The sequence below is a fragment of the Dromiciops gliroides genome, chromosome 4 (genome assembly GCF_019393635.1).
Source record: "Dromiciops gliroides isolate mDroGli1 chromosome 4, mDroGli1.pri, whole genome shotgun sequence".
Classification (NCBI taxonomy): domain Eukaryota; kingdom Metazoa; phylum Chordata; class Mammalia; order Microbiotheria; family Microbiotheriidae; genus Dromiciops; species Dromiciops gliroides.
The window spans coordinates 467,306,839-467,329,996 of NC_057864.1; the positions used below are offsets into that span (position 1 = coordinate 467,306,839).

Sequence of the window (23,158 nt, forward strand, 5' to 3'; positions counted from 1 at the left end):
GAGGGCATTGGATTAGATCAGGGGTCTGTGAACTTATTTTAAAAATTTTTTGGATAACTATTTTAATATAATTGGCTTCCTTTGTAATTCTATATATTTTATTTTATGCTTTTAAAAACATGATTCTGAAGAGTCCATAGGCTTCCTCAGGCTGCCAAAGGAGTCTATGATTCACGAAAAAGGGGAAAAACATCTGGACTCAATGATCCCTAACATTTCTCCCAATTCTAAATCCTATGATCACATGAACTCACCACTAGCTCTCAGGTACTGGTACTCTCAGGTTAGATAATAACAACATAAATTTGGAGCTGGAAGAAACCTGAGAAGTCATCAAATCCCACCTTCTCGTTCTTTATTTTTTTTAATTATTTTACTTTTAAATCAGAAGTTTAATGAACAAAAATTGATTTTTTCCCTCCCTGCCACTCCCCTCCCATTGAAAACAGAATCAAAAACCTTCCAATAAAATATGCATAGTCAACTAAAACAAGTTGCCACATTATTGTTGTTGTTCAGTCACCTCTGACTTTTCCTGACTCCATCTGGGGTTTTCCTGGCAGAGATACTGGAGTGGTTCACCATATTTTTCTCTAGCTCATTTTACAGATGAGGAAACTGAGACAGACAGGGTGGCATGCCTTGTCAGGAGTCACACAGCTAGTAAGAATCAGAGGCCAGATTTGAACTTAGGAAGATGAGTCTTCCTAACTCCTGGCCTGGCACACTGTGCACTATGGTGCCACCTAGCTGCCCACATTGACCATATCCAAAGAATGTGTCTCATTCTGGATAGAGTTCATCTCCTCTCTGTCTCTGTCAAGAGGTGGGTAGCATCCTTCATCCATGGTCCTTAGGAATCAAGATTAGTCATTGTGTTGATTAGATTTTTAAGGCTTTCTAAGTTGTTTTTTTACTATGTTGTTCTTGTATAAATCGTTCTTGCTTTGCTCCCCTTCATTCTGCATCAGTTCATACAAATTTTCCCAGGTCTTACTGAAACCATCTCTTTCATTATTTCTTATGGCATAATAGCATTCCATTATATTCATATGCCATAATTTGCTTCACTTATCCATAAATCTGAAAGATAATTTGATTCTCTAATTTCTTTATCACATCACCATGTACAATAAGGTGTAAGATGCTGGTCTATACCTAGTTTCTGCAAGATTACTTTTCAGTTTTCCCAACAACTTTTGTACAATAAAGAGCACTTACTCCATAAGCTGGCACCTTCAGGTTTATCAGACACTGGGTTATTAGGTTTATTTCCCACTGTCTGTTGCATACCAAATATGTTCTACTGATTGAGCTCTCCATTTCTTAACCAGTAGCCTGCTTCATTTTACAGATGAGGAAATTAAGGCAGAGAGGTTAGATGACTTGCCTTGGGTGGTACAGCTAGTAACTGTCTAAGGAAGGTTTTAACCTGGTTCTTTCTGATTCTAAGCCTGGCACTCTATCAGCTACACTATGTTACCTTTACAAAGTCCAACCCCCTTATTTTGCAGATGAGGAAACTGGGATCCAGGGACCCACAGACAAGGATCAGGGTTGGGACAGGAGCTGAGCTTCGGACTCCAAAGCCAGAACTCTTTGGATTGGGGGGTGAGGGGAAAGGACAGGATTTCTCCTAAGAATACGCTTCATCTGCTCCTTTCTCCTGAGTCCTGATTTTCCCAGCATCATAGCTGATTCAGAAGCCAGGGGTGATCATGCAGAGCGGGCCTGGGCATCTGCCTGCCAATTTCACTAAAGCCTTTAAGGGGACAAGCACTGCTCGCCAGACATGGGCGTCCTGGTAAAGCCTGAAGGCGAGGCGACCATCCCTCAGTGCAAGCCATGCTTATTTCTTCAGCTGATTAGATTGAAGCTTTGGTGACTGAACTTTCTCAATTGAGTCTGGGAGTAAAAAATAATAATATGAACAATTGACCTTTATAGCATTTTACAGCTTACAGAGCATATTACCCATGTTGAGAAGCATTAAACAGGAGTACAGTGGAAAGAGCCCTCAGTTTAGAATCGGAGGACTTGGTTCAAAACCTGCCTCTGACCCTTACAACCTTGGGCAAGTTGTTTACCCTCAATTTCCTCATCTTGTAAAATAAGAGGGTTTGGCTAGTGGGCCTTTGAAGTCCCTTCCAAAAGAGTGATCTGATGATATCATATAAGCCTAAAAACAATCCTGAGGTGGGGACTGCCTACCTTATTATTCAACCCATTATGCAGGTGAGGAAATTGAGATTAAGAGAAATGAAATTATTTGGACAAAGTCACAGAATTTAGAAGGTGGAAAGGATTTTAGTTTCCACCCGGTCCAATCCATGCCTGAAAGAAATCTCCATGCTAAAACACCAGTCAAGGGGTAGCTAGGTGGCGTAGTGGATAGAGCACCAGCCTTGGAGTCAGGAGGACCTGAGTTCAAATCCGGCCTCAGTCACTTAACACTTACTAGCTGTGTGACCCTGGGCAAGTCACTTAACCCCAATTGACACACACACACACACACACACAAACAAACAAAACACACAAAAAAACACCAGTCAAGAGGTGATACAGCTTTTGTTTGAGGAGCTCCAAGCTGGGGGTGCCTGCCAGCTCTTGAGGTGTCTAGGCAGCTCTTAGGCAGCTCTGATTATCAGGAAGTGTTTCCTTCAAATGTGGTGTCAGGGGAAAGCTTCTTGACAGTGAAAGTGTGGCATATTAATTAGGATACTAGATTTGCAATCAGAAATCCCTGAGTTCAAAGCCTACCTCAGACACTTCTTAGCTATGTGACCTTAGGAACTCACATTTACCTCTCTCAACCTCAGTTTATTCATCTGCAAAATGGGGATAATTATAGCACCTACCTTACAGGGGTTGGGGTGTCTGGATGTGTTCAGGGAGAACTAGCACCTCTGGTATGAGGGCTGCTCATCCACCTTGGGTGTTCATCTGTAACACAACTCTCACCCATGGCTCTAAGAAGCTGGTGTAACAGCCACACCCAGTAAACCATCTTGGAAGGCAGGCTAAAACAAGTTAAAGGTCATAACCAGTAGGCCTCAGACCCATCTGTGACTTGGGGGGGGGTGTCTACCCCAAGCATGTGAAGCCCTCCCCCAGTGGAATGGGTGGGTGAGAACAGTTCATTCCAATGGCCCTGAGGGCTGCAGAAGCAGGTGCTATGGATTGCTTAGAGCTAGGTAAGACATCGAAGAGACCAAGGTCATCTACTGCATCTCAGGCCATTGCCGGTCATCCTGACCTTCATTCTGCCACTGGATTTCCATGACTCTGAAAGAGAGAGTGAGGTTGATGACTGTGCAACTCTGCCTCCCTTAAATCCAATTCATTCAAGTCAAGACATCACCTTTTGACATCACTGGTGCTCGTTGAAAATGAAGAACAAAAACCAACCTTACAGGGTTATTGTCAAGTTCAAACAAGATAATTTATGCAAAGCACTCTGCTTTTAGAGCACTATGTAAAATAGGTTTTATTATTATCACTGACAACAACTATTTATTTATTTTTTTGCTCCTAGTCAATGCTAGAGGCCAGATTTCAATTCAGGTCTTTCTGACTCTGAGTGCAATATAGGTTTGCAGTGTCCCATGCTTTCCACACTTACTACCCAACCCCAAAAGAATTTGTCTTTAAAAGTTCTCAGGATCACAAATTTAGAGCTAGAAGGGACATTGGAAATCATCTGGTCTGTCTCTAATTTTATAGATGAGGAAACTGAGGTAGAAACCAGATCTTTGTTTTGGTGGAAATGTGGCACCTGGAATATTTTTTTGGGGGGCAGGGCAATGAGAGTTAAGACACGTGCCCAGGGTCACACAGCTAGTAAGTATCAAGTGTCTGAGGCTGGATTTGAACTCAGGTCCTCCTGAATCCAGGGCCGGTGCTCTATCCACTGTGCCACCTAGCTGCCCCCAGGCACCTGGAATCCTAAGACAGCTTCCCTGGGAGGGAGAGATGGGGTCTCTGTTCGGCATGTTGGGCCATCTCCCCTTTGTACGGGACTCCCTCAGCCTCCTGTTTCAGCTGTAAATAAAGAGGGCTTTGGGCTCAGGAGGAAGCCATCGGTAGGGGGCCAGGCCAGTGCAGCCCTCATGCCCATCAGATATCTTGGGGAATGGTCTGCAAATGAAAATTAAATCTCCCAGGCTGATGCTCTGTTTGACCTGGCCTTGGGAACCATCCTCATATCCAATGTCACCTGGAGCAGGGCCACTGCCTATCATTGATCGCTCTAGGAAATCTGACTGTGTATGATCTTGCAGGTTGGGGGTGGATGGAGGAGAAGAAGGGACCTCGGCAGTCTTGGGGGGATCCCAAAATATATCCAACAAGAGTCGTTCAGGACTGGGGAGACCTTTTTCTCATCAGGGAGTAGGAGAAGCCCTCATCCGAGGCACCATCCCATAATGGGTTGGACAGAGAAAGAAGGAAGCAAGCAAACATTTAGTTAGCACCTGGTATATGCCAGGCCTTAAAAAACAACAATAACAAACCCAAACAACAAATATCGTAATCTCACTGTATCCTCACAATAGCCCTGGGAGGTGGATGTTATTATTATCCCCATTATACAGTTGAAGAAACTGAGGCAAATAAAGGTTAAAGTGACTTGCCCAGATTCACAATGTGTGAGGCCAGATTTGCACTAAAGTGTCCCTGACTCCAGGCCCAGTGCTCTATCCACCGTACCATCTGGCTGCCTCTGGGACACTGATTCCTGTAGGTGGAGAAGCAGGACACCTGATAGCTTTCTGTTTTACCTAATTAGCCTCAAGTGTTTGTACATTGCCGAAGGAGGGAAAGTATAGTCAACAACCCTCTGAATTTCAGTGCTCTGGGGCAGAGCCATTGTGCTCCCACTCTAGTTATACCTTTGGGTCTTTCTTTTTCCTGGATAGTTTATCCTATTCTCATATCTAGATCAGGCTGAATTATTTCTTCCAATTTCCTCAGTCAAAGAAGGATCAAGATCTTGATTGAGTTCCAAGTTCATCCCTTGGCTTCTAAAACTTCCTTGAAAATAATTGAATCCTACCTCAATTGTGTCCTGTGCATCCTGACAATGTAATATAAAGGAAACCAATTTGGGATGGAGGGTGAGTGGGTAGGCTTGATAGAGGATGTAGCATATGAATTGGGCCTTGAAGAACAGGTAATATCTCTTTTTTTAAAAAAGTTGAATTGTTGAGGCACCTAGGTAGCACAGTAGATAGAGTACCTGCCCTGGAATCAGGAAGACATGAGTTTAACTCCAGCCTCAGATACTTAGTAGTGTGAGACCCTGGGCAAATCACTTAACCCTGATTGCCTCCCAAAAAGTTGATTTGTTTTAATCAGCCAAGATTCACTTTCCTTTTCCTTTCCTTTTCTTTTTTATTTTTCTGGGCAATGAGGGTTAATTGACTTGCCCAGGGTCACACAGTTAGTAAGTGTCAAGTGTCTGAAGCTGGATTTGAACTCAGGTCCTCCTGAATTCAAGGCCGGTGCTTTATCCGCTGCCCACCTAGCTGCCCCCAAGATTCACTTTCTCACTCTCCCTTCCAACAAGATCACAAGAAAAATACAACCCACAACAAGTATGGATAGTCAAACAACACAGTTTTCCACATTGGCCATTTCTTTTTTTTCTTTTTTCTTTTTTTGGTGAGGCAATTGGGGTTAAGTGACTTGCCTAGGGTCACACAGCTAGTAAGTGTTAAGTGTCTGGGGTCATATTTGAACTCAGGTACCCCTGACTCCAGGGCCGGTGCTCTATCCACTGCACCACCTAGCTGCCCCGGCCATTTCTTTAAAAAATAATTTGTCTCCTTCTGCATGGCAAGGCCTTCACCTCTCTATCAGGAGGTGATGAGCATGTTTCCTCATGACTTCTGGGGAATCCTAGTCGTCATCACACTGATGGGGGCTCGGCACAGTAGTACTCCATCTCATTTATATACCATAACCTGTCCAGCCACTCCCTAATTTGTGGGCACCCTCTCAGCTTCCCATTCTTTACCAGCTCTACAGGGAAGATTTCAAAAGGGAGGGAGACAGAAGGGTGAGGGGGGGCACTCATAAGGAACAGTGAGCACACTTACAGCCCTGAGAATGTTTGAGATGGGTGGGGGCAGGAATTGTAGGCACCTCCTACTTAGGCTTGAGGTGAAGTGGGGCAGTGGAAGATAAGTTGAAAGGGGGAGCCAGGAGCCTGATTGTGGAGGGAGAACCTCAAATACCAATCTTTGATCTCTAAGCCATTAGAGTTTGTGGGACTGGAGAGCAGCAGTGATATTTTGTCTATTCTGTTTGGTTGTAGTCTAGTCTTTATTTTTGTTTTTGTCCAGTAGTTTTCAGTCCTGTAGAACTCTTCACGACCCCATTTGGAGTTTTCTTGGCAAAAACACTGGAGCGGTTTGCCATTTCCTTCTCCAGCTCATTTGACAGATGAGGAAACTGAGGCAAACAGGACTTGCCCAAGGTCACACAGCTAGCAAGTGTCAGATTTGACCAAAACAGATGCCTCATGAGGGACCAAGAAAGGTATCAGCTTTTTCCCAGAGAGGCCAAATAGCTAAGGACCCTGGCCATCTAACCCCTCGGAGAAGACAGAGGGGTCACGTATGGAATGGGCACTATGGAAATGGAGTGTCCATTTTCCCTGGGTGGGTGCAGATGCTCTGAGGAACCTCAGCCTAGTTGCAGCTTGGCCTCCATGACCTTTCCTGTAATACAATGGAGTCACACCATCTCTCTAAGCTTCCTTCTAGCTGTAAATCTTATTTATGGACCTTCTAGCTTGCCGTTGTCTCTTCTCTGGTCTAAAATGAGTTTTTTATCTGGCTATTTTGACCTATTCCTTTGGCTGGAAATTGCTGCAGGGAGAAGAGGGAGGGGGGACAGGATGGAGAGAAAATAAGGCTTGGATCTCAGCAGGAGACATGTAGGTTAGACAGGCTCCAAACCTTTCTGAGTGTAAGGTCTGAATGGGGATTAGAAACATTGATGGGCACAGAGGGAACCAAGTGGCTGTTGGGAGATGGCTGGCTGGGGTCCTCCCCTCATCCCTTCCCCGTTTGCCTGGCTCCTGACTCTCCAGAAGCAGGAGGAATCTTGGAAGGAGCCAGGCTGGCTGTGTGTTGGCAGTAACTTGGTTTGCTCCATGATAGGAAGTGAGGAATGAGCCACTAACAAATTCATGAAGAAGAATTCTATTTATAGGCCCCTGTTGAAGGATACTCATTCGTTAGCTTAAGTCAAGCCCCAGAGGCCTCTGGGAGCAGTGCTAATATGTGAAAGTATTGACTGGCCTAGAAAGGGAAGTTGGGGCATATCCTCATTTCCTGACTAGTACCCACGACTGAAGGAGGCAAGAGACTTCAGTTAATTGATGAAATAACGGGAGCTGTCAAATAAAAATATAAACAGGGCCCTGACCCATGAACTTTCAAGCGAGTCAGTCAGCCTGGTTTGGTCTCTAGCTAGTTGGTTTAAAGAGAGTTTCTACAATTCCCTCTCCATGTTTCGGGGGTAAGTTGTTCTGTTGAGCGGAGGGGATGTCGAATAAAAGACCAGTAGTCCTTTGAGTTCATTTACATTTAATTTACCAAGCAGTGATTAAATACCAACGGGGTGCCGGGCCCTGATGCAGCACCTGGGCTTATAGAAACAAAAATGAAATCGTCCCTGCCCTGGAGAAAGTGGTAACATTACCATTATCCTGATGATCAGCTATCAGCTTACAGGATACCTTTATAACATTATTCCCAGGGAAGTAAATAAAGCCCCTGAAACATTGTTTCACCTAATGTATATTCTGGTTAAGAAGACAAGGAAGTATGTGATCCATTTTAGAAGATTTTTTTTTTTTTAGTTTTTTAGTTTTTTGGTGAGGCAACTGGGGTTAAGTGACTTGCCCAGGGTCACACAGCTAGTAAGTGTCAAGTGTCTGAGGCCGAATTTGAACTCAGGTCCTCCTGAATCCAGGGCTGGTGCTCTATCCACTGCACCACCCAGCTGCCCCCCTTTTTTTAGTTTTAGAAGATTTTCATTCAAAATATTTAGAGAGAGTTTCTGGTCCTTAAAAAGGCCAGGCTACAGTTAGGGGCTTTTGGGAGGGGGTAGGGAATTCACTTATGTGGAGAAGTTAATTATTCTCTGATGATGTTGGACAGATGGGGTATCACTGGTTGTGTCTGTTGGTCTGGCTCACATTTATAAAGGGCTTTAGGCTTTACAGAGTGTTCTATGTCTTGTTTCCCCCTATAGGATACCAGTTTCCTTGAGTGGAGGGACCGTTCCATTTCTGTCTTAGTTGCTTAATAAATGCTTATTTCCTTACGACACCACTCTGAGTAAAGTGATGCGGGTATTATGACCCACAGTTGGGCTGTTTTTAAGGACTGTATTGAGGTGCTAAGCTCTCTTGTGACTTTTCATTTTGCCATCTTCTTGGAAATTCCTTTACCACCATTTTACAGATGAGAAAACTGAGTCAAGGGATGAAATAAGTCAGCCATGAAAACGGGACAGTGATTTGTCAGAACAATCCAGTAATAGAGAATTGCAGCCTGTTAGAGCTGGGAGGGACTCTGGAGATTCCCTAGTTCTACACCATCACTCATCTTACAGATGGGGAAACTGAGGCTTAGAGGATGTCCTATTTGGTTAGTGAGTAGAAGGTCTCCTGACTATAAGGTCAGTGCTCTTTTCTTTTTTGGGGGGGCAGGCAATGAGGGTTAAGTGACTTGCCCAGGGTCACACAGCTAGTAATTGTCAAATGTCTGAGGCCAGATTTGAACTCAGGTCCTCCTGAATCCAGGGCTGGTGCTCTATCCACTGCACCACCTCGCTGCCCCAGATCAGTATGTGTAAATAATACACAACTCCAAATCCCATAACCCATTACAAAGCCCAATATAGAAGTTTTCCAATTATCTGCTGGCTTGGGCTTTGAGCAATGTTGCTGATGTTCCTGAAAGGCTTTGTTCCAGCTCCTTCCTGGCCTGGCCCTAGCCTTCATCCTGGCTTCTTCAGCTCCCTTCCATCATCAGCCCTGGCAGTGTAGGGATGGTGGTGACTGCAGTCACTTCAGTGTCTTGGTCTGTAAAATGATCAGCTTAGGCTCTGAGGTACCTTCCACTCTAAATCTGTTATTCTGGGAGCCTGAGACTTAGGGGAAGGACCAGTGTTTAGAAACAAGATATCTTGATGAGGTCCTCTCTTACTGACGAAGATTGGTCTGCTCTCAGACCTGAGCAAGAAAAGGCTGGGAAAGATGGGACATAGATGCAGAGATGCCTTTGTGGACCAGTGGTTAGAACACTGGGCTTGCAATCAGGAAATCTGATTTCTTCCTTGGACTTTTATTATCTGTGTGACCATGGATGAGTCACTTAACTTCTCTCTTCATCAGTTTCTTCTATAAAATGAGGATGTTGGACCTTATGGACTCTAGAGTCTCTTCTTTGAGACTAGATGGCCTCTGAGACCCCTCCCAGGTCTAAATCTATGCTCCCAAGTTCCTTAGCCTCCGTCAGTCTCAGTTTCCTCATCTGTAAAACCAAGAAAATTATAGTATCTCCCACACATGTTTGTTTTGTTTTTTGGTTGTTTTTTTTGGCAGGGCAATGGGGGGTTAAGTGACTTGCCCAGGGTCACACAGCTAGTGAGTGTCAAGTGTCTGAGGCCAAATTTGAACTCAGGTACTCCTGAATCCAGGGTTGGTGCCACCTAGCTGCCCCACACATGGTTGTTTTGAGACTTAAATGAGATCATGTGCATAAAGTGCATTGCAAACTTGAAGCACTATATGGACATTAGTATTCCTTGTGGGATCAAAGGCAAAACATGACCCCTTTTAGGGCCAGTATCTGGCTGGATGGCCACTGGGGGCCCTCCCAGGTCTCAATCTATGCTCCAACATCCCTACTCTATCCCCCATCCCTAATTTTCCCTCTTGTTGATTTCTCACCCTCAGAAAAACAAGCATAGTGTGAGCCAGGAGGGGGAGCTGGTGTATCTGCCAGAGATGGGTGGCCATCTGTTTGTGTTGTACACCTGGTGCTCAGTGTATGTGTGTGTGTGTGTGTGTGTGTGCACGCGCGCGCGCGCACGCGCGCGCGCGCCCCCCCCTCCCCCCATGTGCCATGTGCTCAGACATGGGGGAGTAGGTATATTGGGTGTTCAGGTACCTGGGGGAGAGTGTGTGGGTGCCACGGTGGGGGATGGGACAGCAAATCTGGCTCAAGCAGGTATAAAGGTTAGGTGTCTTTCAGCTCTCAACCTGACTCCAAGACATGTGCTCCAGGTCCTGTGACCCTTAGAAAAAGGGTGTGGGTGGGAGGGGAGAAATCTGGGGCCTCCTGACTGAGATAAAAAGTCCCTGACCTCCCCCAACCCCTGTCCCAGCTCTGGAGTATTTTCATCATTTTCCTGAAAAGAAACTGAGCTGAGACTGGGGAGCTCCTACCCTCATTCTAGCTCAAGTGGGTGGACCCAGGAGGCCCCAGGCCCCAGCCATGTCTGCTCAGGACTCTTGGGAGCAGGCTTGGCTCCTGGCTTCTCACGGATGTGTCTCCCCGGATATCTTCCCAGGCACAGAGAAGGCTTTTCTTCCCAGCTAGGCATGCGTGTCTACTTGTTTCAGTCCACTGGACCCTGGAGGGCAGGTCTCCTACCCTCTTGTTTATGATTAATTTCCTCTAACACCCTCCCCAGTTTTCCTGACAGCCCCTCCCCTTTGTGCTGGGAAGGGTCAAGGTCAAGGTTCCAGGATTTCTTTCTGAAGACTAGGTCACTTAACCTCTTTTACCTCCTTGGCAGGCTACACTTAGTCCAGTACAGGTGTTAGTAAGGGATACTTCATTCATTTTTTCATTCATTCATTCATTCACTTTTTCTTTTCTTTCTTTTCTTTTCTTTTTTTTGGTGAGGCAATTGGGGTTAAGTGACTTGCCCAGGCTCACACAGCTAGTAAGTGTCAAGTGTCTGAGGCTGTATTTGAACTCAGGTCCTTCTGACCCCAGGGCCGGTGCTCTATCCACTGTGCCACCTAGCTGCCCACTGGGCACATTTTAAAAGCCAGAAAATCCTTCTTTTTCTAGTGTTTGGTTATTCACCCATACTGTGATAAGAAAGAGCAGGACAGTTAAAAGTCTGGAGTGGGAATGGGAGTGTAGAACTGCCTTCTTCTTTTTCTTTTTTAAAATAATAAACATTTTTATTTATAGTTTTGAGATCCAAATTCTATCCGTCCTCTCCCTCCTTTCCCCTCTCCTGAGGTGGTAAGTAATCAGATATACGTTGTATATCTGCAATTATGTAAAACATTACCATATTAATAATTTTGAATAAGAAAACTTAATAAAAGAAAAAATGAAAGGAAGTGAAAAATGCTTCAGTCTGTGTTCAATCAATATCAGTTCTTTCTTTGGTGGTAGATAGCATGCTTCATCATTAGTCCTTTGGGATTGTCTTAGATCATTGTATTGCTGAAAATAGTTAAGTCATTCACAGTTCTTCATCAAACAATATTGCTGTCTCTGTGTACAATGTTCTCTTGGTTTTGTTTACTTCACTATATCTCAGTTCATACAAGTTTTTTCAGGTCTTTCTGAAATCAGCCTGCTTGTCATTTCTTATAGCACAATAATATATATAGCATCACCATCATATACCACAGCTTGTTTAGCCAGTCCCCAGTTGATGAACATTCCTTTGATTTCCAATTCTTAGTCACCACAAAAAGAGGCTGCTATAAATATTTTTGTACAAATAGGTATTTTTCTCTTTTGGGGCATGTCTTCGGGATATAAACCTAGCAGTGGTATTGCTAGATCAAAGGGTATGCACAGTTCTATCACCCTTTGGGGATAGTTCCAAATTGCTCTCCAGAATGGTTGGATCTTTTCACAACTCCACCAACAGTGGATCAGCGTCCCAGTTTTCCCACATCCCCTCCAACATTCAATATTTCCCTTTTTTGTTATATTTTCCACTTTGATAGGTGTGAGTTGATACCTCAGAGTTGTTTTAATTTGCATTTCTCTGATCAATAGTGATCTAGGGCTAGAAATGCCTTCTTGCTGCACCTAAAATTTTTGTTTTTTCCTGTAGATAAATCCTGAGTCCACCAGGTCCCATAAATATAAATGACAAAATCTGCTTGCCCACACTGCAATAGTGGATACTAAATCAATATAATTTGTGGGTGATGCCTACCTTATTTCATAGGCAAAGGACTTTTGGTGCAGTGGATAAAGCACTGGAGATGAAGTCAGGAAGACGAGTTCAAGTCCAACCTCCAACACAGTAGCTGCGTGGGCAAGTCACTTAAACACTCCTGCCTTAGTTTCTTCATCTGGAGGAAGGAAATGGCAAACCACTCCAGTGCCTTTGCCAAGAAAACCTCAAAGGGAGTCACAAAGAGTTGGACATGACTGAAAGATGATGGAAAAACAACAAAAACTCTCTCTTCCATGGTAGCTACTCACATAGTACTAGATATATAACAGGTGCTTGGCAAACATTTCCTAATTGTTTCCCTTCTGTTCCACTTCTAGTAGAACAGATTTAGAGCCAGAAAAGATGTAAGGGGTCATTTAGTCCAAACCCATTATTTTATAGATGAGGAAACTGAGGCCTGGAATAGTGAAGTGACTTATCCAAGGTCACACAGGTGGGTAGCAAGTATTTGAGCTGGGATTTGAAGCCAAATTCTCTGACTTCAGATCCAATTCTTTCCATTAAAGCATGCTGAATTCAATGGTCATTTAATGGTTTTTATTTGGTTTTGAACATATTGCTCCCCTTCTGTATGCATCTGACCAACCCTTATAACAAAGGATAAACAAGGAAGTAGCAGTTTAACAAAAACTAATCTAAACATTAAAGTCTGACTGTGTCTAATGTTCTACACCCATAGTCTCCCCCCCCCCATCTCTACAAATAAGGGAAGACGGTGCATTTTTAAAAATTTCTTCTCCTAGGCCAACCTTTAACAAAAATATATTAAGTACCCACTATGTGCAAGGTGTTGTGTTAAAAGATAAAGAAATTATGCTGAGGTGGATATGACTTGTATACAAAGCAATATAATACAGGGAGCAATAGAATTTCTTCTTGGAAAATTTGAGGAAGGTGAGAACACTGTCAGCTAGGTGGTAACAAGCAGGGAAGATTTCTTGGAGAAATGCTTGAGTCGAGCTTTGAAAGAAGAGGTACTGAAGGTTGACCTACCTCTGATACTTATTACCTGTCCTCTTGCCTCAGTTTCCCCATATGTAAAATGAGAATTCTCGACTAGAGAGCTTTTGAGGTCCTTTCCAGCTCTAGATTTATGATCCTGTGATCTAATGGAAAACATTAATTATCACTGTGTGGCCTTGTACAAGTAATGACTTCTCTGGGCCTCAGTTCCCTCATCTGTAAAATGAGAGGTCTAGACTAGATGGCCTCTGAGGTCCCTTTCAGCTCTAGATCTATGAGTTTATGATTGTAATACCTTAAACACATAAATCTTAAAGGTTTATGAAGAGTATCCCTTTTTCCTAAGAATGAGGTCATGGTTTTTTTGTTTTAAGTGAGGCAATTGGGGCTAAGTGACTTGCCCAGGGTCACACAGCTAGTAAGTGTTAAGTGTCTGAGGCCAGATTTGAACTCAGGTCCTCCTGATTCCAGGGCTGGTGCTCTATGCACTGCGCTACCTAGCTGCCTCATGAGGTCATGTTTTATCCCCATTTCACAGATGAGGAAACTGAGGCTTCAAGAAACTATATGATTTGCATGTGGTTACAACCCTAGTAAGCAGCAATACTCTGGTCCCTCCACTCCAGCATTGTTTCTAACCCCCACCCCCACCATCCTGCCTAGGTTGAAGAGAGAATCTTCAACTCTGTCCTGGTTGTTACTGCATGCCAACCAACTGAGCTAACTTGCCCCAGGACTGGCTTGACCAGGGGAAGGTGGAGAAACTGTTCTCTTCCCTTTCCCATGCCCAGCTTCATTTGAGTTTCCTCCCCCTTTAGGATGTTTTTCAAAATCCTGGACTCCCTCTCCAGGTTTCTCAGTCACGCCTTAACCCATCTTTTCTTCTCAGTGAGGCATCATCTTTTCTAGGAACCAGAAAGAGAAGAGCAGCTTCTTCTGAATTCAATAATTCTTCACTGAAACCATGCTTGGTGTCAGACACTATGCTGGTGTGGAAGTTAAGGAGGCCAAAATAAGTACCTGCCCCCAAGGGGCTTATAGTATATTGGGGAAAATGAATATATTCCCAGAGCAGTAGTGGCCGGAGGAAGAGAGAGCTAGCAGCTAAGGGCAGGTGGCAAGCAGGTCTCCTGTAGGAGGTGGCTGGTGCCTACACTACTTTGAAGGAAGCCAGGGATTCTTTAAGACAAAGGTGAAGAGGGAAGGGATTCCAGTTCGGGGGACCACCTGTACAATGAACATGGAGGCAAGAGATGGGAACAGCAGCTAGACCAGTCTGACTGGCCTGGGGAATGGGTGAAAGGGGGTAATCATGCTATCACATTAGAGAGGCAGGCAAGAATCAAGAGGCAGGCTGAGATGTTTTTATTTCATCTAAGAGGCCAAATGGAGCTGCTGAAGAGGTGGTTTTTGTTGGTGTGGTTTGGTTTGGTTTTGTGGGGCAATGAGGATTAAGTGACTTGCCCAGGGTCACACAGCTAGTAAGCATCAAGTGTCTGAGGCTAGATTTGAACTCAGGTCCTCCTGAATCCAGGTCTGGTGCTTTATCCACTGCACCACCTAGCTGCCCCCTGATGAAGAGTTTTGAGTTAGATGGTTAGATCTTTTGAAGTTTTGGACCGATTTCTTTGGTGACAGCATGGAGAATTCATCAGAGAGGGAAGAGACTGAACAATGTGGTGGAAAGAGCACTGATCCCGGTCTTCCAGCACTCAGGGTCAAGTCCCACCTTGGATATGACCTGTGTGCCCCTGGATAAGTCACTACCTCTCTGGGCCTCAGTGCCATTATCTGCAAAAGGATGGAGTTAGATTAGATGACCCCTTAAGGTCCCTCCCAGTTATAAAATTTAAGACTGGAAATAAAGAGATGGATGAGGTGGCTGTTATATTAGACTGGGCTAGAGGTGAAGAGGTGCTGAAAGAAGGTAATCAGCCTTATCAGATGGGAGCAGATGTTAAGAGATATCATGGAGATGGAATCAATAAAACTTGGCAAGTGCTTTGCTACGTCGATGAGGGAGAGTCAGGCATGACTTTGAAGTTTTAAGCCTCAGTGACTGGGAGGATGGAGGTGTCCTCAACAGTAACAGAAATAGAACAACGGTTTGGAGGGAGGCATGATTTGGGGAAAAGAAGCTATGTGTTAGGCATGTTGAGTTGGATCTGCATTGAACAGGATGCTAGACTTGGAACCAGGAAGAACCAGGTTCAAATTCTGCTTAGCCATGTGATTTTGGAAGAATTGAGGATGATTTCCAAGAACCCTCCCAGCTCTAATTTTGTCATCCCAGGTCCACTCCGAGGTGTTCAACAGGTAGTTGCTCATACCCACCTTTTCCTTTTATTTGGGCATTTCTCTCACTGAGTACAGGTGCCAAGTGGGGCACCCGATTAGTATTAATGGAACACAATGGAACCCAAGGCCTCTTGGAACAATGGGCTGGCTAGTTTGGCTTTTCCCCGTCAGCAATTTCGGAAAGAATTGCCCATTACCAACCCAGAAACTGGTTTATGCTTCAGCTGCCCAGCTTTCCCTTGCTTTCTGGGCCCCCTTTCCTCAAGAGTACCATCCCTTCTCTTCCTTATTTTCTGTGCTTTGGACTTTGAGTACTAGACTGGACCAAACACCAGAGAAATTACTTCAGGGACTATTCCTTGAACTGGGATGACTCAAAAGATAGATTAATTGTTCTGTTTTCCACCTCAGCCCTCTTAGAGGGGCCGGATTGTCTCAATCTCTCTTTAAGAGAAAGGGTGCGTGTGTGTGTGTGTACACACTGGGTGCCTTCATGCGTTAGAGGGTATGGGGAGTTACCCAAAGCTTTTCATCCGGAGTCTCTGCCCAAGGGGAAGGCTGGCCAAGGAACGAAATTTAGGAGAAGAGGCTCCTGACTTGGGTGAAACATGGCTGGGGTAGGGGGTGGGGTTGGGGGGAGGGAATAGCATCAGCAGCTCTGGGTTCGTTGTGCTGCCGAAATACCCAAGTGAAAATTAGGCCGGGCTCAAGTATTGGGTGGGAGCGCAGGGAGTGAGCCGGAAAGCCTTTGGGTGCGCGCTCGGCTCGCCTTTGGGTGCGCGCTCGGCTCGCCTTTGGGTGCGCGCTCGGCTCGGCGGGATTGGAGGTGGGGGTGGGGGCACTAGGAGGGGTCTCCACGGCAACCAAGGCTTTGCCAGACCCAGGTGCTGGTGCGGTGAAGTTGATCATTTACCCTTGACTTTTCCCAAACTCCTGGGGGGTGAGGGGGGGGAGAGTGAAAACAAATATTAACTGGGAGTCGGACCACCCCCCCTCCCCCAGCTTCGGGCGCCTGGGCAGCTGCGAGACTGCTTCCACCATTATCACTGCCACCGCCCCGCCAACCTCGCCTGCCTGTCTGGGAATTCGTGCAGTCCGGCTCCCGAGCGACCGCCGCCTGCAGGGCTGGGAGTTCGGAGATGGGTAGCCTTCATCCTTTCACACCCCACCCCTACGCCCCGCTTCTCCTGCCCCCTATTCGGCCACTCGCGAAAAGGACGCTTCTTGGCAGCGGCGGTGGCGATGCCGAAGGGGCGCCCGGGGCTTCTCTCCCCTGGGGCTTCTCTCCCCTGGGGCTTCTCTCCCTCGCTGTCTGCTGGCCTGGGGGCAGCCTTGAGCATGTGGAGGAGGGGTTGGGGGTTGAGCGGGGCGGGGGAGGGGGGCGGGCACGCGGGGAGAGTATGAAGGATCCCAGCGGCATTTGAAAGCTGTGCTTTCCCCCTTCAACCCCCAGTGCAACCCGCAAGGTTCTCTCGGACCCCTTGACCCTTGTGGTCCCAATCTTTCCAAGTCCTCCATGGAGGGTGCGGGTCCTCAGGCCTCTCCGCGCTTATTTGAGCTTGGGAATCCCGGGAGAGTCCGATTTCATTTGTGCCTGAGGGCACGTGCTGGCCGCCTGTCTGTCTGTCTTTATTCAGCTCCCGTGGTTTTATGACGGTGACAGCATCAGGAAAGTATCCCGGCCGTCCGGCCGCGGGTGCTGACACACTCACTCACACACGGTGGAGAAACACACAGCACACAACCGCCCGCCGGTCCAGATGCTCAGAGGCGGGCGGGCCCACCCACGGAGAGAGGGAGAGAAGGAGAGAGAGAGGGAGAGGGAGGGAGGGAGGGAGAGAGAGAGAGAGAGAGAGAGAGAGAGAGAGAGAGAGAGAGAGAGAGAGAGAGAGAGAGAGAGAGAGAGAGAGAGAGCCCGAGGGAGGGAGAGACACACAGAGACAGAGGCCGACTAACAGACACAAAGATACACACAGAGGGACAGAGACAGAGAGGAAGGAAAGACACAGAGAGGTAGAAAGACTGACAGGGTAAAGTGGGAGAAATAGAGACAGAAGAGATCAGATAGGGAGGAAGAAAAGAGAAGAGAGAACAGAGAATAGTCAGAGGAAAGAAAAGAGAGAATAGAAGAGAAAGAGAAGGGAAATGAGACGAGGGAAAGAATAAAGAGAGAATGGAGCGGGGCAGAGGATAGAAGAAAGAGCAAAGAGAAAGCGAAGGGGAGAGAACAGAGATAGGAAGAAAAGCGAGCAAAGAGAGTGTAAAGAATTGAGAAAGAAAGACGTACAGACAGACAGAGAGGGAGGAAGGGAGGAGGGAGGAGAGAGGGGAGAAGGTGGTGGAGAGAAGCCGGGCTTTTGGAACCTGAGGCTGGCCAGCCTCACTCCTTTGGCGGCCCCGTGTGAGACGCGGCTCGCTCGCCGGCTCCCCGGGAGCTGACCTCCTCCCGTCCCCAGACAGAGAAGTCCGAGGAGCGGGCGGAGCGGGCGGGGGCGGGGCGGGGGGAGGAGAGTAGGAGGGCCCCGCGGGGCAGGGGGCGGGGAAAGACCGGTCCCGGGCGGGCGCCCCGGCCGGCCGCAGGAGGGGGAGTCGGGGGTGGGGGGCGGGCGCGGCCGGAGCCCGCCTCCTGGAGGCCGGGACGGACTGAAGGGTGGACAGAGGGACGGCCCGGCGTGCAGCCCTCCTGGCGGCCCGGGCTCAGGGAAGGGATCTGATGTGGGGCTCCGGAGCGGGGCGGCGGCTTAGCGAGTCCTAGGAGTCGCGGGCGGGGACCGGGTCCGGGGCTGGGGGGCAGGTGACTTTGAAGGTCGCTGGGAAGTGAGGGGAGTCACCTGATCGGGGCCGAGGGAGCCTCCCTCACCTCGGAGGCGGCGGGCAGGAAGCTGGCAGATGCGAGGGACGCGGGCACGGGAGGGCGCAGCCGGCCGGGGGCTGCCTTAGTCCGGAGCTGCGGCGGGCGGGCCAGCCCTCCGTCCCCTCTTTGCTCCCCGCCGGGCCGGGGCCGGGGCCACCGGCTGCCTCCGCTATGTCCCAGCCCGCCGCCGCCGGCAGGATGCACTCCAAAAAGGCGGGGATCCGAGCCGCTGTGGTGCTCATTGGACTGCTGCACAAGTCCCGAAAGCAAAATAAAGCGAAAAGGTAAAGAAGGCGAAAGCCCCCCTTCCCCCTCTGCTCCCCCTCCCTCCCCCAGGCTGACTCGCAGGTTCCTGATTTTTTGTTTCTTTAAAGTGATCTTTTCTTTTCCAGGGATGTGTGTATTGGGGGGGGGGGCGGCGGCACAGCCCCATCTGTGTCGTTCCTGGGATCGCTGCAGTCTCTGAGCTGGCCATTGCTGGAGGGGGGGCACCTTAGGGAGCAGGGAGGGGTGGGTGCCCGGGGCAGCCAGAGGGAGGTTTAAGAGGGAGAGTTCTGGAACTGGCCTCCCCCAAGTTTTCCCATTTGGCCTCTTGCACCCCCGTGCTTTCTCAGGGTTTCTAGTGCCCTTTCTCGGAGCCTGCAGTGTGGGGGCATTGATCTAGTGTCCGTGTCAGTGCCAGGCAACTGTCTCCTGCCCAGAAGCCCGATTCAGGGGATGCCTTGATGATGCCATTATTTCTCAGCAACTTGATTTTTAAGAGAGTCGCTGGCTGGGGATCTGACAGTCATCTGTGCCGCCTGGGCAGGGGGGAAGTTGGCAGATTGTTTCTGTCTTTGGGGCTCTTCCTTACCCTGCATCTCCATCTTAGGCTCTGGAAGCCTCTGCCCCTACTTCTCCCTCCCTGCTGTTTGCTGGCTTTCCTTTCTTTTCTCCCCCTCCCCCCAAGGTCTTCCCTGCCTGGGCTGTCTGAGAACACCCCCTATAGGGTGAGGAGATGGAGGTTGGAGTGCAAAGACCTGAGAATCATGGAAAATCTCTCCCTATCTTTGGTTTTCTGGAGCCTGGTGCTGAGTTGGGTGCCAGGCCTGAGCTCAAGGGCCCTAAAAAGCAGTGATGTTAGCTCCTATCTGGCCCTCAGGGCCTCAATGGGTCACCTCCCCCCTCCTTGGATCCATCTGAGTTAACTACCCATGTGTCTTTGGGGATGGGAACACAAGAATTTCAGTTCCTATATTTGAAACTTGGTCTTAAGGAGACAAATCCTGGTGCCCCAGAGGCGTGGCTCAGGGTACTCTCATTTGCCTGGGGTCAGTTGTGGTTTGGCATGAAGTGCCTTGTGGTTGGCACTTTTCCTTTATAAAGGACCCACCAAAGTGGTTACCAATAGAGAGGCAGCTCAGTATAGTGGGTATAGTACAAGACTTGGAACCAGGCAGACCTGGGTTCCAATCCCTCCTTTGTTACTTACTAGCTGTTTGACTCTAGCCAGGTGACTTCATTTCTCTGAGCCTCAGTTTCCTTCCTTATCTGTAAAACAAGGGAGTTGGATGAGAGAGCCTTTCAGGTCCCTTCCTGCTCTAAAGTTATGTTCCTATGATCCATCGGATGCCATCTTCAGGATTTATTAAACTTTGGCTCCTCACAGTTCACCAGGGCTGTTTTCCAACAGAGGGGTGACAACATAGAAACTGAGCCTTCCAGCAAGGTTCCAGCATGGGCACCCTCTACTGTGAGTCATTCCCTCTTTGACCTAGGGGAGGCAGTGTTATCCAGTACAGAGCCCTCCCAGCTTCCACTGAGAGACCTGGACACTAGACCTGGCCCTTCCTTCCACCGGAGGCTTCTTTCTGTACTTTTGTCTAGCATGGGGATGGTAATAGTCAATCTGCTTCCGAAACACTCTGAGCCTTTCCTAGGCAGAGAAGTAGCTACAATTATTAAGTTTGGGTCACAGACAGTGGCAAGACCTGGGCTCTAATCCTAACCCCGCTACTAACTGGTTGTGAACCCTGGTCATGCCTTTCTCAATTTCATCTCAATTTCCTCATTCATAAAATGAGGGAAATGACACCTGCCTGTCTGTTTCTTAATGGTGTTGTGAGGATTGGAATCACCTTGGACAAGTCTTTTAACCTCATTGGGTCTCAGTTTCCTCATCTATAAAATAAGGGGGTTGGACTACATGTATGTGAGGTGCCTTCTAAGATCCTATGAAAATACAGTTCAATTTAAAAAACATTTCTTAAGTACTTACTCTAGGGATAGCCCTGGGCTAAATGCAAGGGGAGATGTGAAGTTTAGATGAGACATGGTCCTTACTCTCATGGAACGGACACTTAAGTTCACAAGAATGGTGTAAGCAAAGTGTTTTATGAAATCAAAGAGTGTGTGTGCAAATGTGTGTGTGTGTGTGTGTGTGTGTGTGTGTGTGTTTGGTCATAAGCTTCAGGGCAAGTTTTTTTAGCAGATCATAGATCTACAACTCGAAGTGACCTCTCTGTGACTTAGGCTCAAATGACTTGTCCAAAATCATACAGGTAGTAAATAACAGAGTTAGGATTTAAGGTCATGTCCTCATATTTCAAACCTTAGACTCTTCCTCTACTACACTACTTCACAAGAACTAAGGAACAGAATAGGGGAAAATGGGAGGTATGTACAAACAAGATAAAGTGGGCAGACTCTAGAGGACCTTGAATGCCAAACTAAGATGATTGAACTTGACTCATTCAGCAAGGAAGGGTTTTGTGCAAAGGATTTTAGGACTAGATTGATGATGACGAATAAGTCAAAATATTTGTCAGTGGTGGGATGGCTGGTTTGGAGGCAGAGAGTAGAGGTGAGAGAATTTGTTTAGAGGCTATAGGAACAGTCCAGGGAAGTGGTAATGATGTTTTCCACTAGGAGAATAGCAGTGGGAATATAGAAGATGAAACAGATGGGGGGAGTTGAGATTTTGTCAGTAGAATGAGAGGTCCTTGGATCAAAGAGATAATGGGTATGAAAGCAGTTTGAAAACTGTGAGTTGTTTACAGATATAAGGTAGTGTTATTATTTGGGGCAACATAGGTTTCATTTTTTCCTAGTAGTGAGGCTGCCACCCTAGGCCACCTATTCTTTTGATTTCATCTCTGAATTTAAGACCAAGAGACTGATTGTTGGCTGCATTTAGGGGTCTTGGCTGTGGCTATGGAGCAAAGCAAAGCAACCTGGTTTTCCCCAGATAAAACCTTGGACCTTGACTTCCTTATCAGTGGGTAGTGTGGTGCTGTTGAAAAAAATGATGAATGTTGAGCCATGAGATCCTGAATTCTAATCCCAGGTCAGATACCTCATACCTGTGTGACTTTGGGTGAGTCACTTCATTTTACTAGGCTTCAGTCTTCCTATCTGTAAAATGATGGTAGACCAGAGTGCCTTTCTGCTCTAGCGTGCTAGACTTAGAATCAGAAACACCTGAGTGCAAATCCCATCTCTGACACTTACTATTTGTGAGACCCTGCTGGGCAAATTATTTAACCTTTCTGAGCATCAGCTTCCTCATTTGTAAAATGAAGGGGTTGGACTCTCGTCTCCTTGTCTTTCCCCCCTCCAATTCCTAGCGCCTTCCCTCTGAGGTCATCTTCCATTTACACTTTACATATTTTGGAAGTATAATTTTTGCTTATCATCTTCCTCCATTAGAATGGTAGCTCATGTTTTTGCCTTTCTTTGAATTCCAGGCTCTTAATGGAGTGCCTAGAACACAGCAGACACTTAATAAATGCTTGTTGACTGACTGACTGAACTTTGAACTCGAAGTCCTCGATCCTTATGAGCTTATAAGTAAAGCCATAGAACTGGAAGTAACCTCAGAGGCCACTGCTTCATTCGACAGATGAGGGTTCTGTAATCCCCTATGCCCACTGAGTTAACCAGCCACAAACCAAGCGTGCAGCCTCAGGCTCTGTCTGGGCAGGGCCTTCTGGAAAATGCAACAAGACAGAGGAATATCGACTTCTGGGAATGCTTGGGAGAGGGGCAGGCAAGGAATTTAGCCAGACTGGTTCCTCTCGACAGCTCACCCACGTCCAAGGTTGCCAGCCTAAGCTGTGTGTCCCCCAGGTCCTTCTTCTTAAACCCTCCCGCCATCCTCCCTGCTTCCCAGTCTTGCCCTCCATTCTGCCCTTCAGCCCAGACTGCTCGTTTGTTGTCCTCAAGAGTCCCCAGCCTCTACAGCCTCAACGGCTGACATCATCTGTGGCGAGAAAGGGATTGATTGAGTTTCAATTCAGAGGAGACATTCGCTTCTCCCTCCCCGATATTTCCTTTTCTTTTTTAAAAGAGTTGGAACTGGGGGAACGGTGCTGGCCTTGGGGGTGAGGACTGGAAGCAGCTGCTCCCTTTCCCCCTGCTGAATCCCAGTGGCGTAGCTCAGCAGATCACCTCCAAATTCAGTCCAAGGCATGAGCAGTGCCCTGTACCCTATCGCTCCCGTCACTGTCGTTCTGAGCTCCATCCGAGGACCCTGCTGTTCTCACCTGCTGCCTCTATCTCCCTCCAGTGGGGGAGCAATCTACGCATTGATCGATCTGGTTTCTTCTAATTTACAGGGCCATACAGATGACACTCTTGGCCTCCAGTCAGGCTCCTCATTCTTGTCACCCTCCTGCTGTCAACCTTTCTTCCCCCGGCCACTTGGGTCTGCTGTATCAGCTTGGGGGTGGGGAGGTAGGAAGGAGAGGAAGGCGGGCATAGATTTGTTGCTTGTCTCAAGAACAGTGTCTAGATTGTAAGACAGAAATCCTGGTAGGGTTC

General features: G+C 47.3%; 1 protein-coding gene across 6 annotated transcripts in view; it reads left to right on the forward strand.

Moving 5' to 3' along the window:
• RAP1GAP2 (RAP1 GTPase activating protein 2) overlaps positions 1 to 23,158 on the forward strand; it is a 298,254-nt gene that overhangs the window by 100,222 nt on the left and 174,874 nt on the right. Inside the window, exon 1 of one of the 6 annotated variants that reach the window (XM_043999910.1) lies at positions 18,129 to 18,642. The exons of the other annotated variants lie outside the window; for them this stretch is intronic. Within the exon in view, the coding sequence (XP_043855845.1) occupies positions 18,530 to 18,642 (113 nt within the window). The 5' untranslated portion in view covers positions 18,129 to 18,529. Of the gene's footprint in view, positions 1 to 18,128; positions 18,643 to 23,158 lie in introns of those variants that run through there. 6 annotated transcript variants of the gene reach the window in all.